Source organism: Centruroides vittatus, unplaced genomic scaffold (assembly GCF_030686945.1).
Source record: "Centruroides vittatus isolate TY-2023 unplaced genomic scaffold, ASM3068694v2 contig_717, whole genome shotgun sequence".
In the NCBI taxonomy this organism is placed as follows: domain Eukaryota; kingdom Metazoa; phylum Arthropoda; class Arachnida; order Scorpiones; family Buthidae; genus Centruroides; species Centruroides vittatus.
In genome coordinates, this window is record NW_027122456.1 from 4,786,126 (window position 1) to 4,801,032 (window position 14,907).

The window sequence follows — 14,907 nt, forward strand, 5'->3', positions numbered from 1 at the left end:
ATTATGGGTTCGGCCAGGCCCACAATGGGGCGACCGGGTGGTGAGGGACGGGGCTCGTCATATCCGAACGGACCACCCCCGAAAAATTCCTGGGGATTATTCGACCCGTTCGGATTCGATCCCGGGTCCCCCAGAGCGGTAGGCTGTTACCTTGACCGCTCGGCCATCCGGCCGTCAAAAAACGAGGTTAATGTTACCCTAAGTATCGAAAGTGGCGGCTCGTCTCCGATTCCAGCAATCAGAAGACAGGGAACAGTGGGGACGCACGTTCTAACCTAACCTATTCTAATAAATTACCATAATTATTAGAATAGGTTAGGTTAGGTTAGGAACGTGTGTCTCCACCGAAAAATTCCTAGGGATTTTTCGACCCGTCCGGATTCGATCCAGGTTCCCCAGAGCGGTAGGCTCCCATCTTGTAGGCACTGAAAAAGTCGGCGAAACTAGAGTTGGCACTTCAGTTAATTCATTTTTACGTCTGTGGCTATTGTTGGCACCTTTTCAAAATTGCTGACCCGGACGGAAGGTCAGGTTTGTTCGAACAGAAGTCCCTAACGCATGCGTAATGCTCTTTTACCATGCGAAGAATAACGTGCAAGCCAGTTTTAAACCAATTAGGCACTTGGCTAGAAGCAACATAAATTAAGAAATTAAATAACTTAGCTTTAATCATACCATTTGTCTTGGTTCCAAGAGTGATCACCTTAAGCAGGTCCTACTGTATTTGTATTTTCATATAAAATTTCAAATTATATGTCTGCAAAGACTTCAACTAAGTATGAGTTTATTTAACATTAATTAAATATCTGATCAAAAATATGCTTTTTCCGAAATTCGTTAAAATTTTATTTTAAAAAATTCGTTTATTTTTACTTAAAATTTATTACTTTAAATAAATAAATTATTAATTCTCGCTGTATTCATTAGCATTAAGATAATTAAAGGAACAGGATTAACTATATACAGGGTTCCTACTCAAATTTTTGTTTTAAATTCCATGACATTCCCCGACTAACGTTGTACAAATTCTCCGAGACTGTACATCACATTGATAAAATAAAACAGCATACGACTTACTATGCAAACATGCTATTGCTTCTTTGACTTTTTAGTCAGTTATTTTTTCTAATTAACAGTTACATAATTTATATATTTGTTGAATGATTAAAATTGAATATAAAATGTTTTATTAAATTAATCCACAACCATAAATCTATGTGGCTTTGAAAAAAAATAAAAAGCCATTGTTTATTGATCCACGTACAAAAGTATATATTTATTGAATTTATCTCTTAAGAAATTTCCTGAACTTTATAAAATATTAATAAACTGGGTAGAAAGATCAGAAATTGTTTTTATAACAAAATCACATAACAGATGGTGCCACACACGATTCTATTTATTATATCGTATTAAAGACACAAAAGTTATTTTCTAAATAAAATTTCACGACAGCCGAGAAAGTTGCGCAACTCGTTGCCGGGATTTTTGACTATAAAAAGAAAATTAAATCGTTCGTTTCGAGCAGTAGGCCCATCACTTTTCTCCATTTCCATACAAGAACAACTATAATATTTTGATTCCTTGGTGTAGAATACGTACACGATATTTTCTTTGTGGCAGGTAAACTCATAAAATTCGCTTATTTAATACATGTCACTTTAATTAACGTTTACGTAACTAACCTATAACACGCATATTTCATAAATTTCTTAAATTTTTTCAAATTGTAGCCCAATTTAAATAAACAAAGAGGTGCGCACCAACGTTGTTAATTTAAATAAATTTTTATATACACATATTCATATACTAAATGAGAAATATTTCATTTTAGTTTGCAGCTTCTATTTCATGGCGGCGCAGAAAGGAGCCTATTATCAACGGGGAGGTTTGATTTGAATAAAATTAAAATTAATATATATCAAATATTTTAATGGATTTTTTTACCCCCTGTCAATTATATGAAACTATCGATAGTACGCTCTCATGGGTTGGTTTGGGTTTTGAATTTACTCATCAGCATTGATAGAGGCGGTCAAATATGTGTAGCACGCAGGTGGCTAACAGTCCAAAACATGTCCTGGTGGCGTCGACAAAAAAAAGAATTCTTCTTGCAGGTCAACATCGCCTCCCACATATTGTAGTATTTTCCATTATCAGAAATTTCTTCAACAACAGCTACCGTGAGAAACGAAATTCATTCCACATTAAATAAATGTTCTAAAAACTGAAACACGAGAAATAATTTCCTCGGGCCACAAAGTATTAATTAATATACAAATATAATACATACGTATGTGTATATAATAATTTATTTAAATATGAATAATTAAATTAATAACGTTAGTGAGCATCACTTTGTTTATTTAGATTAAGCTGCAATTTAAAAAATTGTGAACCTAAAATTTCGCACTGTCGTCCGTCGGTTAGTCTGTCCTTCTATAAAAAGATTATTCATGCTAATGTGTAAAATTCTGTTTAATCCATGCAAGATGTGTAATTACCAGAGCCCCTTCGGCCGCCAATTTAAAGTCTTTTAATCTTTAAAATTGGCGTTTCCACTTCCCGGGACGAGGACCCAGGGGTTGGATTTGTGGGAAGCGAGTGTTCGGGTTGTTTCATTGTTTGGAATTACACAGAACGAGGCGCTTGGCGTATAAGTGCGTGAGTGCGAGAATTCGAGTAAAGGTTAAACGGTGTATATCTTCGTGTACAGTGATGTTATGTCCGTGCGCGCGCGCGTGTGTGTGTGTAATCGAAGAACATCTTCAGCATGTCTTTAATAAACAGAAAAACAGTAAATTACAATACGAGAATAAGATGTGTTAAAAAATGAAACGAAAGAGTTCTTACCGTCGGAGATTTCGGAAAATATGCACTTGTCCACTTGGTCCTCTTGGTGGTAAAGTTGGGGAGGGAGATTCTTCTCCCTCCCAAATGTTCCTAGAAAACACAAAGGGAGTGAGAAAACGAGAAGTTCATTCATTTATTACCTAAGGTTAATATTATTACCTTTATCAGACAATCTTTCTTCCCAAACAGTGTTATGAGAAGAGCGAAAAACCTGACCTGGCCTAGCCTAGCCTAATCTAACCTACCCTAACCGGAAGCTCAATCCTCATAACAGCTGTTTCGGAAGAAAGGTCGGCCGAATGTCGCGTCCGGTGAGTAGAAATGTCACGTCCGGGTGGTCACAATCGGGAGTCAAATCCGTTGTTGTCGGACTTGTTCTCCCGAATGTCAAATTAAATTAAATTAATAACGTTAGTGAGCATCACTTTGTTTATTTAGATTAAGCTGCAATTTAAAAAATTGTAAACCTAAAATTTCGCACTGTAAAATTTTATCCCGGATTCGCATTTACTTGGAATGTTCCACGGACTTGTTCGGGAGACAAGTCCGTGGGTCACGACCGAGTAAAAGACTCACGTCCGGGAAAAGGTGTCGAGTCCGGTAAGAAAGTCGCATCTGGGTGAAGAAGAGGAAATCGAAGAGGATCACCGCCTAGGCCAAGGGAACCACAGCCGTCCGCAGCAACGAAACCACGGACAGCGCGGTCCCTCAACTTTGGCGGCTCTCTCCTCCGATTCCTTCCCGTTCTGACTTCGGAAAGGCGGTGGCGTCGCCGTCGCGGACGAACGGGTAGAACGCGACCAAGCAGAAAATGTCAACTCGGACGAGCTGTCATTTTCTACATCCGAGGAACCCCCTCCCTCCGGCGCCACCGTCTGCCTCCGCCGGAACCTCCTCCAAAGCCGCACCAACGTCGTCATCCTGTAAAAAAAGAAAGTTTGCAATTAGTCCGGTGAAAACAAAAGCTTAAATTAATGCTTAAATTCTTCCGAGAAGAGCAAAATGCTGACCGCAGCTGCCTTTTTAAATCTAAAAGATTCGAATCCGAAGCGCAAACGGCCGACCATCAAATGATGTGCCGAGATGTCTTCTGGGACCGATCCTTCAAGTAATATTAAATAAATTCTTATGTCTAAAGTCAATATGGACTAAGACTTACCTGAAAAATCTTTAATCTTCTCTGCAAAAGTCCTCAAACCGCAAAAAACAGCACGCAATCGAAGAGCACAACAAAAGCACGTCCGACCACAACAAGAAACACAGTCGAACTGCGAATCGTCATGAGTGACGAATTTCGAACAAACGTTAAAAGATGCGTCAACAATGTTCGAATTACGTAAAAATTCGAATTAAAAAAAATCAATTTTATTTTTTTAAAATTAATTTATAATTTTTTTTCTTTTTAAATTTTGCATCAACCATTTTTTTGTGTTTGGAACTTGATAAATAAATTATCTTTTGCATTTACATGGTGCAGAATGGCCACCGTGGAGAGGTGAAAGACGATCTTCTGAAATTTTACGTCTCGAGGCTTGACCATCTCCGAAAATCGCCCGAAATTCGTTTGAATACGTTGATAAATATCTTTTTAGGCCGAAAAAGATATTAATCGGATGAAACCAATCAAATTCTTAGGATTTCGATTTATTTCGCCCAATATTATTTCGCTTTACGCAAAGATTCATCGGTCGCCGTCGGGGTTGCGGGTTTCGCGTATTAATGCAACGTCAAACTGGATAAAGTTAATATTAAAAATACCGAAAAACCTTTATAATAAACGAAATGAACGAAAATGAAGTCCTAGACAACGGTTAAACCATTTTGACGAATAAAATGCTTTATTAAAGAGCTGAGAAGCAAAAAGAAATAAAGATAAAATTCTACAGGTTGTGCCACCACTCGGCCTTCGCGCCGTCGTATTAAGAATATATCAAGACTGTGCATCAGAGGCGGGGCGGCTTTCCCCAAGGTCCTAGAATATATTCTAGGACCTTGGGCCCTCCCCGGGTGCTACCCGTGCAGGGGTGACACCCGGTAGGCCTGTACCTAAAAAAAAAAAAAAAAAAGTCAACGGCTCTCCTCACATGACAGTTTCTTCGCTATGAGGAGACGCCACGAGGGCTCGTACCAGCTGAAAATCTTACTATGACTTATTCTATAAATCTAAACTCATAAACTCATACGTCGCGACATCGCATATTCATTATATCGTGCAAGTTGCTCGAGTGTGAAAATATTACAATTCAATAGTGTTTTATAAAAGAGTTAAAAAGGGTGACAGCACGATATCCGCACCGGGTGTCACCCATGCTAGCTACGCCACTGCTGTGCATTATCTTTTCCGTCTCTCTTGAGGCGAAAAAACTGCCGAAACGGTTATATTTAACGAATACGAGTTTGCAATTTGGGCCGAACTCTTGATAAACATGAAAACGGGGCATTAGTGAGGTTGAGGCCGAAGTTTTAAACGCGAATACGTGTACTGTACGTCGGACGTTCAGAGCCGCTTTTCTGTAAGCCTAGAAGTTTGACAATGTTTGAAAGTCAGTGGAATCGTAGTCGACATTCCAAACGTCATTGTCAAACTTCTAGGCTTACAGAAAAGCGGCGCTGAACGTCCGACGTACACGTATTCGCGTTTAAAACTTCGGTCTCAACCTCGCTATTATCTTAATGCCCGCAGGGCAGATGGAGCTTTTTAAAAATGTTTACATTCGGAGATAATAGAATTGAATAGATCAATTACACGAGTTAGAAATATATTTTAATATAATTAATAATTATTTGAAGAAATTATATAGATTATAAGACTTTCTAATTCAGATTCTAGAAAAAGTTTAAAATGTCATTTATTCAAAAAAACAGGTGGCGCTATTTTATTACCATTTAGCGGGATTTCTTGAAAAGGGAAAACAATGTTCAACAGTAAGGTTGGTTGTCAGTTTTATTATTCGCTGTGTAAACCATATTTGATATAAAACTAACTTCACATATAACTCACAATACTATAACATTAGTATCTTTGTTAACGGTTAATTACAATGTTATAATTGTAACTTTAAGAACAGTGAGAAAAATTAATGAAAGGGTTTATTATAAAAAACAACGGTTAAATTCTACCTAGGTAGTCCCAATAGCGGAGCTTCTGTTAGGTTAGATTAACTATATTTTTAGTAGACTTTTTTTTTTGTTTTCAAGAACTACCGTGATTCAATAGTGACGTTGAACATTCGGCGCTCCCCTCCGGGAGGAGTCCGTCGTGACTACGAACAGTCGGAAGTGACTACCCTAGGTAGACTTTGACCAAAACAACTGTTCCTTTTAATCTCAAAAGATTATAGAATAAATTTATTGACTCTGTAAAATATATAACCGCTCACAAACATTGACCTAATAGCTGTAAATAGTATGAAACCTGACAGTTTTGCCTATGCTAGCTATATCAATACATTTGACCCCCAGATTTGCTTGAGATTAACATTCATTACTAGTGTTGCCACCCATCCAGTTTTTAATTCATTGTCCAGGTTAACTATTAATCTGGGATTTTGTAGCAACCTGTTGAATTTTTTTTTTTTTTTTTTTGCTTCTCAGCTTTTTAAAGCTAAAGCTAAGTTATTTCATTTCTTAATTTAAGTTGCTCCTACACAAGTCCCTAACTGGTTTAGAACTGCCGTGCACATTATTCTTTGCATGGTAAAATAACATTGTGATGCATCGTGGACTTCTGTTTGAACAAACCTGACCTGCTGTCCAGGTCAGCACTTTTGAAAAGGTGGCAACACTATTCATTACACAAATATCTAATAAATTCAAAGATAAAATAATTGTTTGTAAAAACACAAATACAATTTCCTAAACAAAAATTGTATTTGTGTTTTTTCAACTGTAATTTTTATCTGGATACTCAAATGTACCGAAAATACTTTCGGAAAATATAAATGCGTACATAACTTTGTGTAAACATGAAAAAATTGATACCAGTTGCTGTGTACATTAGGACAGTGTTTCTCAAACTTTTTGGACACGACCCCCGATCTGCACTTAAAAATTTCAAAGGACCCCCGAAGAATGAGTATGTGTCGAAAAACATCCCGGAGGGAGGGGGTTAAGCTCGTATTTAAATATTTATATTCTTTTTATTATTTATATGTGCCATTTATTTAAGTAAAAATTATTTTATATAGCTTTTATTTCTATTATTTCTAAACATGAATCCATAGTAAATTTATAAAATATTTGAAAAAATTTGATCTAGAATCAATTTTTCAGTGACCCCCCCCAAATATTTTTCATGACCCCCACTTTGAGAATCACTGCATTAAGAGATTTTTAAAAAAATTTTTAATCTTTTTTGGTTGTGGTGTATGATCTTAATAGGTTGCAAGCAGCATTAAAGAGAGATTTAATTATATTTAAAACAATGTTTTCTATTCTAATCTTTTGTTTGGGAAATAGTTTTGATTTGGTTTAAATTTTGCCTTTTTCATTTGTCAGAAAGGAATAGTTGCATGTATACTATTAATATAACATAATTCTTAACAATGTAAAATATATAGATTTATAAGACAATAGTAAATATTTTTAAAGACTATAAAATGTTGATTGAATACACTGTTATGTACTGTCAAAAGTGCTCATACTTCTTAATTAAACATATTTACTTGTAATGCCAATAGGTGGTTTTTGTTTTTCATTTATACACTAGACTATTCAAATTACTTAATAATAATAATTATTTTTATTATTAAATAAAAGAACATTATATTACTAATATTAAATAAAACATTATATTATTTTAATTTTATTAATATAAGTAAATAATATTAAATTTATTATTGAATGCTTTGTCAAGCATGCAGTTTATAATTTTGAATTGATGAAAGAAGACTGATGTATGAATGTAAAATTCTCTTCCCTATTGGTTTTCAGAACAGATTGTTATTGTACGTCATATTCTTCATATATCTATTTTTATATTTTATTCTTTTTTGATCAACAACCCTTTGTTTAGTGACAGTGAGATGAGGATATTGTTGTGTGAATCTATGGTGTAGTTGTTGTCTGTATGCTGTCATGTTTGTTTTGAGTTTTATGATGGTATAGTATGGATTATAAACTTGTTCATTTCCATTGCCCATTTCATGAATTGTCAAAGAAACACCAAGGCTAGGCTGGTTCCTCACATCTGTTGAGGGCTCTGTAGCCATGCTTGAGCTGGTGCTGCTTTTCCCACCAGTAATCAAAGGAGACTGTGGCATATTTTTCAAACGTGAGCCTCTGCCTAACCCAGGAGATGTCTGAGCCAGTATCAAACTTAGATCTGGTTACTATCATGATAAATATCTCCACAGAATGTGGGTGTGGTCACTCATAGTTTCATTTCTCCCCATAGACCAGTGTTTCTCAACAGAGGCGATATCGCCCGCATGTGGGCGATTTTCCATGTTGGGGGCAATTAGTAATAATTTATATTTTGGGGGCAAAAAAACAATTTTTTGGGCAATATAGTAAAACATTATATTAAGAATAATTAGATATTTTATTTGTTATATCGTACAATAATTATACAAATAACATTATACTAGTCACTAGTCTATTCAATGCAATATGAATTTGAGGGCTGAGGCTAATGCCCAACAAAATTTTTTCGAAGTGAAGGGGGCGATACTATGTAGCGGTTTTATTGAAGGGAGCGACAATTCATTAGAGGTTGAGAAACACTGCCATAGACCTTACTGGCATGGATGTCCCTACCAGGAGCTTGTGCTCCAGTCTGCATTGCCCTATGGATCAGTAAAATTACTGGACTCTCCCACCATGACCAGGTGGTGACCATGGGAGAGTTATTATTATTATTATGTGTTGGGTTAAGTGAGATATACTCGGTTAACACCGGTGGCTGTGTACTATGCCGGACCAAAGTCAAGGCATAGTAACCAAAACAGAAATTAAAGAAGTGTATCAGTGTGTGTGTCTGTATTCAAGAATTTTCTCACAATATGACATGTATTCAATATAGTGGCCTTCTGTAGTGTGATGTATGAGTTTCTATTCAATTGTAATGTGCCCAGGCTTTTGTGTAGTGTGTGTGGTATGACACCTGTAGAGGAGAGAACAACAGGTACAATAAGCACCCTATCTATCCTCCACAGATGCCTTATTTCCTGAGCGAGTTCTGTGTACTTGCTAATTTTTTCAGTGCATGCATTTTGTATATTGTGAGTGTTTGGAATGGATATGTCTATAATGTATGTGATTTTATTGTGTTTGTCAATGAGTGTGATGTCTGGTCTGTTGTGGTAAATTGTTTTATCTGTGATTATGGCTCTGTCGTAGTACATTTTGTGCGTGTTGTTTTCCAATACTGTCTGTGGAATGTACTTGTAGTATAGCTTGTGGATGTCTAATAATTTGTGTTTGTTTGCAAGCTCTTGGTGTATTATATTTGCTACTTGATTATGTCTGTGTAGATAATCTGTCTGTGCCAAGAGCTTGCAACCAGAAGTGATGTGTTGTATAGTTTCTGGCATGACATGACATTTTTTGCATGTGTCATTTGTGAGTGTTATATCTTTGAGTATGTGTTTTCTGTAGTTTTTAGTATTTATGACCTGATTATTATTATTATTATTTATTAATAATTAAAAATATTACTTTTAGATAACTTCTCTACCTAAGAATTGAAAATGAATGAAATATTTGAAAATTGTCAAAGCAGATTACAGAGTCATCCAAAGTTGATTCTTTCTCTTAAAAATATTTTCAGAAATGTAAGTATTTTTAAGTGTTTACTTAAAACTAAATAATTGGGCTATTTTTAGACTAAGTGAATAATTAGTTACTAATGAATTTGACTAGAGATAGAGGGTTTTGCTCTAATCAATTAAATTGGATTAGGAGTTGATGTTGTTATAAAGCTAAATATTATAAATGAATATTAAAATGAATTCAATTTCTGTCTTTAGAAAAGAATAAATTTACTTTATTACTCTATTTAAAGAAATAAAAATATACATTTATGTAATTCAAGTAAATTTAAATACTAAAAATATATTTATATAATGTTTAAATATATGTTATACATCTAGTATGATCATTCTTTGGATATCAAAACAAAATATTCCACTTAAACCCTGGTGCTTTCACATTTTCTAGTTTATTCTTGGATATCATTACTATTATGACATGGAAGTGACATGGAGTCTAGTATCAAATATTGTACAATGATATAAATGTAAAAAATAATTGCATATGATTGTCTTATTAAGCATAAGAAAGAAATTTTAAAGAAACAAAATATAGCAAGTCCTCACTTGATGTTGTCAATAGACTCTTGGAAACTGTGATGTTAAGTGAAAAGATGTAAAACAAAACCAATTTTACTATAGGCTGAATAATGTAAACAAGATATAATTCAGTTAATATTATTTTAATTGGATTGTGTTTGCAATCTCCAGCATTTATTTTCTGCCTCATAGAATAAGTTTTATTGTTTATGAAGAAAGTTTGATGATTAATAATTTTGCTTCTGGCATTTAAGCCTTCATGTTATCAATTAAGATGACAATTTCAATATAGCAACAAAATAAAATTTTTTTAAAGTGGTCAATTTTTTTTATTTAATAGTAATGAATATTAATATTTTATCTATTTACTAATTTGATTTGCAAATTTAATTTTTTTATTTTTATAGACTCCATTTGATGAGTTTTTGTCAGAGTTTATTTCATATTTAAAACATTCTCTTGTGATTTCACACCATCATCCTGCTGTTGAAAGAACAATAGAATTTGTTTCAAAGTTTGTTGCTGAATTATATAAGGAGGAGGAAGAAATTGAAAATGATGAAAATAAAAGTAATAATATAGAACATTCACAGAATCACCTATTAAATAAGTTGTTTGAATATTTGATTGAGGTAAGAAATTTTTCATGTAATATATTTGTCTATTTTAACCTTGAAAGTACATAATTTTCTAACTTGTTGGTACTCAAATATATATATTTTTAATAAACTATTCATAAAGTAAGTCTATAAAAATTCATAAACTAAGTCTATGAATTTTATTCCTCTAAACATGCCTAAGACAGAGTTAAAAGCAATAAGAATGAAACTACTTTTTGTTCATAATTTAGGTCTCTCATGGACTATTTGAATACTAAAACATAAGTTTCAAAATCATCAGATGTGAGGGTTTAGATATCCAGTTGTATAGAGTTTTAATATTCATTGTTCACTAGCAGAATAAAATCTCAGAATTGGAAAAAAAGATTGTCAGATAGAGGTATTTGACATCACAAAATAAATAAATTTATATTTTTACGTAATTATGCTTTATTTTAATAATGAAATACTTGTGTTTTTGTTTCATTAAAATGAGAAATTCCTGTTATTTATATTCTTACGATTCCAGTTTCTCTTATACTATTTTATATGAGTATAAATTTATCAATTGTTTATTTATAACAAAAACTTTATTAAATTTTAAGTATTTATTTCAGTTTACTAACTGAAAATAATCTAATAAAGTTAAATTTATTGAAAAAAAATCAGTCCTTTACAAATGCAGCAACTGATTAAATGAAAATGGAAGATGAATGACAAAAATATAAAATTACCAAATTATCAACCCTTATTAATGATTATGTAGACACTATATTCTTGGTTGAGAACGCTAACTTATTTGTATCAATTTATTAAGCACTATGGTAAAGCAATCCTTTTGTGAAACAAACTGGTACCATTGGAAATAGTGTGTTCAGTAGACTCTGAAAATCAATGACTTTGAAAGTTAAATGTTCATGGTAATATGTAATAATTATAATAATTTTATTACTATCTCATTACATAAAGAAAATTATAGAAAAAATCAATAAATGAAATAGGAAGAAAATTTTCGATATGCAGTAATTCCTTCCATAACATTGCCAATAGATTCTTGGAAACCATGATATTAACTGAAAATGATGTATAATGAAACCAATTTTATCATAGGCTAATTCAGTGTTTCTCAATCTTTTTACTCTCGTGGCACATTTTCCAAAGAAGAAGAATTTGCTGCACACTTACATAATCATAGAAGAAGAAATCTAAATTAAATAAATAGAATGAAAAATAATATTAACAGTATTTTGATTTATACTTTACATTATATCTGTGTTATACAATCAATTCTCACAACCAAAATAAAATATAAAAATAATTAAATAAATAATTACAAAAGAAAATATGTATGCCTTCAACAAAGCTTTAAATTATTCAAATACTAGCAGATAAGCCCGGCATTGCTCAGGCAAAAAGTAACGATAGCATGGATTAAGATTATTACATTATAGCCAATCTTACCCATTTTCACAGAATGCAAGAATTAGGTTCACCTGTGTTCAGACTAATTAGAGAATTTTTAATTGGTCTAAAAATATGTTTGATTTTCCGCAAAAATGCAAAAAACTGCTTTTCAATATTCATTAGCTGGCATCGCTATGTAAATATAATCTCTCTACACACCGGAATTTGAAATAATTAAATAACTTCCTTCTAACCTTTTAACTGGTGTCGATCTATTTTTAGAATCGCAAACGTTTTCACAGCCCCTCCTGGGCTCTTCTTCATGCTTCTTCGTATAGGCCGTTATAGATTGACACCGGTTAAAAGGTTAGAAGGAAGTTATTTAATTATTTCAAATTTCAGTGTGTAGAGAGATTATATTTGCAAAAAACTGCATTTGTGCTTATAAATCTTGCACATTGCTTTCTTTTAACACTTCCATTGTTAAGGAATACACTTTTTTTACCCTCCACTGTTTACAGCTCTTTTGTTTGTTTCAGGGTTCTTTTCTTTAAATTTTTGTGATGCTTCTCTTATTTATTTATTTATTTATTTATTTTTTTTTGTCCAGCACCCGTAAATCTTGCGCATCACTTTCTCTTTTTTATTGTTAACAACCTCTCCCCCGCGGGGGAATTTTGAAAAATCCCTTCTTAGTGTACGTACATTCTCATGAGATACCCTACCTGTGTATCAAATTTCAACTTTCAACTCCTAACCATTTGGGCTCTGCGCTTATAATTATCAACCCATCTCAATTATATATATAGATTTGATAGAGATGAATTTTTATGTAAAAAATTAGTCAATGTGAAATATGTGATTGACAATGTTTTGTTATTTCTGCTATATCAGTTCTTATTTCAGACAAAGCAACTTGCAGTTCATCTTTGACATTTTCCAATCATAATCATTTTTTATTTTTCATGTTAGTGAGAGTTGAAAATCCTAACTCACATAAATATGATGTAGAAAATTGGAGTAAAATATTTATTGCTCTTTTAGATAACTATTCATTTCTGACTGAAAGCCAAAAAGTATCCAAATGAAATTCCAAATGTTTGATTTTAATGTTTGATCAGATGAAGTGGAAATCAGTTCTTCCTCTTCTTCAAGACAAAGATTTCAGTTTGATGTATCATTAATAAAAGGATTTCAAATCCAGTCACATTTTTCTGATTTAATAGATGAAAAATATGTTTTCATTGCCTTTTGAAGCAAATCCAAATGGTTTTTCACCACTGGTGCAAGAAAATTTCTTATCTGTTCAGAATCTTAGGAAATATAGCTAAATTATTTTTATCAAGTTTATTCATCCACAAGCATAATTTTTTTTAATCAAAAGCAGTTAAATTATCTGTTGATGTTAAGATATTTTCATTTCATCCTTGTAAACTAATATTTAAAATATTAAGATGTGCAAATATATGTTCAATGTAAGCCAGTTTTGCATACCACAATTCATTGTTAAAACAATCATAAATTTTTTGTATTTTCATACAATTTTTTTGTTTTCCTGTGGTACTTGTTTCATTTTTTAAAAATTTATAAAGTTTTGCTTGCAATTTAAATACATCGACTAAAACTTTTCTTTTAGAAAGCCAATGAATATCATTATATAGTAATAAACAATTGTAGTTAGATTCCATGCTGTCACATAATTCTTTGAAAATTTGTGATTTTAAAGGTCTGCTTTTAATATAGTTAACAATTTTTATTACGTCATCTAGTACAATGCTTAATTCTGTCTGGAGAGTTTTGCCTACTAAAGCTTCTCGATGAATAACGAATGTGTAGAAATAAGATTTGAATTTTTTTGGTTTGCAAATGCCAAAAAACCTTTCTCAGGTCCAATCATTGATGCAACACCATCTGTACAAATGTCTGTACAAAAATTCCATGATAACTTTGTCTTTTCGAAAAAGTTATCTACACAAATATTTTCCTTCCTGTCGTTATTCCTGGCAATTCTTGACAAAATAAAAATTGGTTCTTGATTAAATCTTTGTTAATGAATCAACAAATCCCATTAATTGTGCTTTTCTGCTGGTGTCTGTTGACTCATCTATTTGCAGAGCAAAAATTTGACCAACAAGTTTTTGTTGAACATTTTCTACTATATCAATTAATCTTCTACTTATAGTATTATTGGAAAGAGGAATTTTATTTATTTCAGCTTCTGCATCTTTGCCAATCAACATTTCTCCAAGTGAATGTGGTTTCCCTTTTTGTGCAATAAGTTGCAGTGCTTCATAGGAGGCAATTTGTGCTTTGTCAGACACTTTTATTCTGTTTTCAAATTTTTGTATTTGTTTGGCACTATATGTCATTAATCATTCAAAATACCTTTTGTCTTTAGATATCAAATTTTGATGAACTTTTTCCATGTGGCATTTTAGCTTGCTAGAGACCATTGCACTATTTGCTTTTTTATGTCCATATACAACATGCAAAGGTAAGAGGAAATTTGTCCCCTGTCCGCATAAAGCCAAAATTTAAGTAATCTTCATTATATTTTCTTGCACTAATTTTTGATCTTGGTTGAGATTCATTGGCACATTGTTCATATTATGACTATTTTCAATGGATGTATTTGTATCTGCTGTGTATGCTGCAGAACTACTGTTGCTGACATCAATAGTTTTGTTTTTATTTTAAAATTTTTGTATATCCATTTTCAGTTTTTCATAATAAAAAAAGAAATGGTTTTGTAGAATTTATAA

The 14,907-nt window shown here is 32.7% G+C and overlaps 1 protein-coding gene across 1 annotated transcript in view; it reads left to right on the plus strand.

Moving 5' to 3' along the window:
* The first annotated feature begins 5,754 nt into the window (after window positions 1-5,754).
* The window catches only part of Cap-G (Chromosome associated protein G), a 53,199-nt gene continuing 44,046 nt past the window's right edge, over window positions 5,755-14,907 (plus strand). Inside the window, exons 1-3 of the mRNA XM_067276918.1 lie at window positions 5,755-5,783; window positions 9,517-9,626; window positions 10,550-10,774. Coding sequence (XP_067133019.1) covers window positions 9,543-9,626; window positions 10,550-10,774 — 309 coding nt within the window. The 5' untranslated portion in view covers window positions 5,755-5,783; window positions 9,517-9,542. The remainder of the gene's footprint in view (window positions 5,784-9,516; window positions 9,627-10,549; window positions 10,775-14,907) is intronic.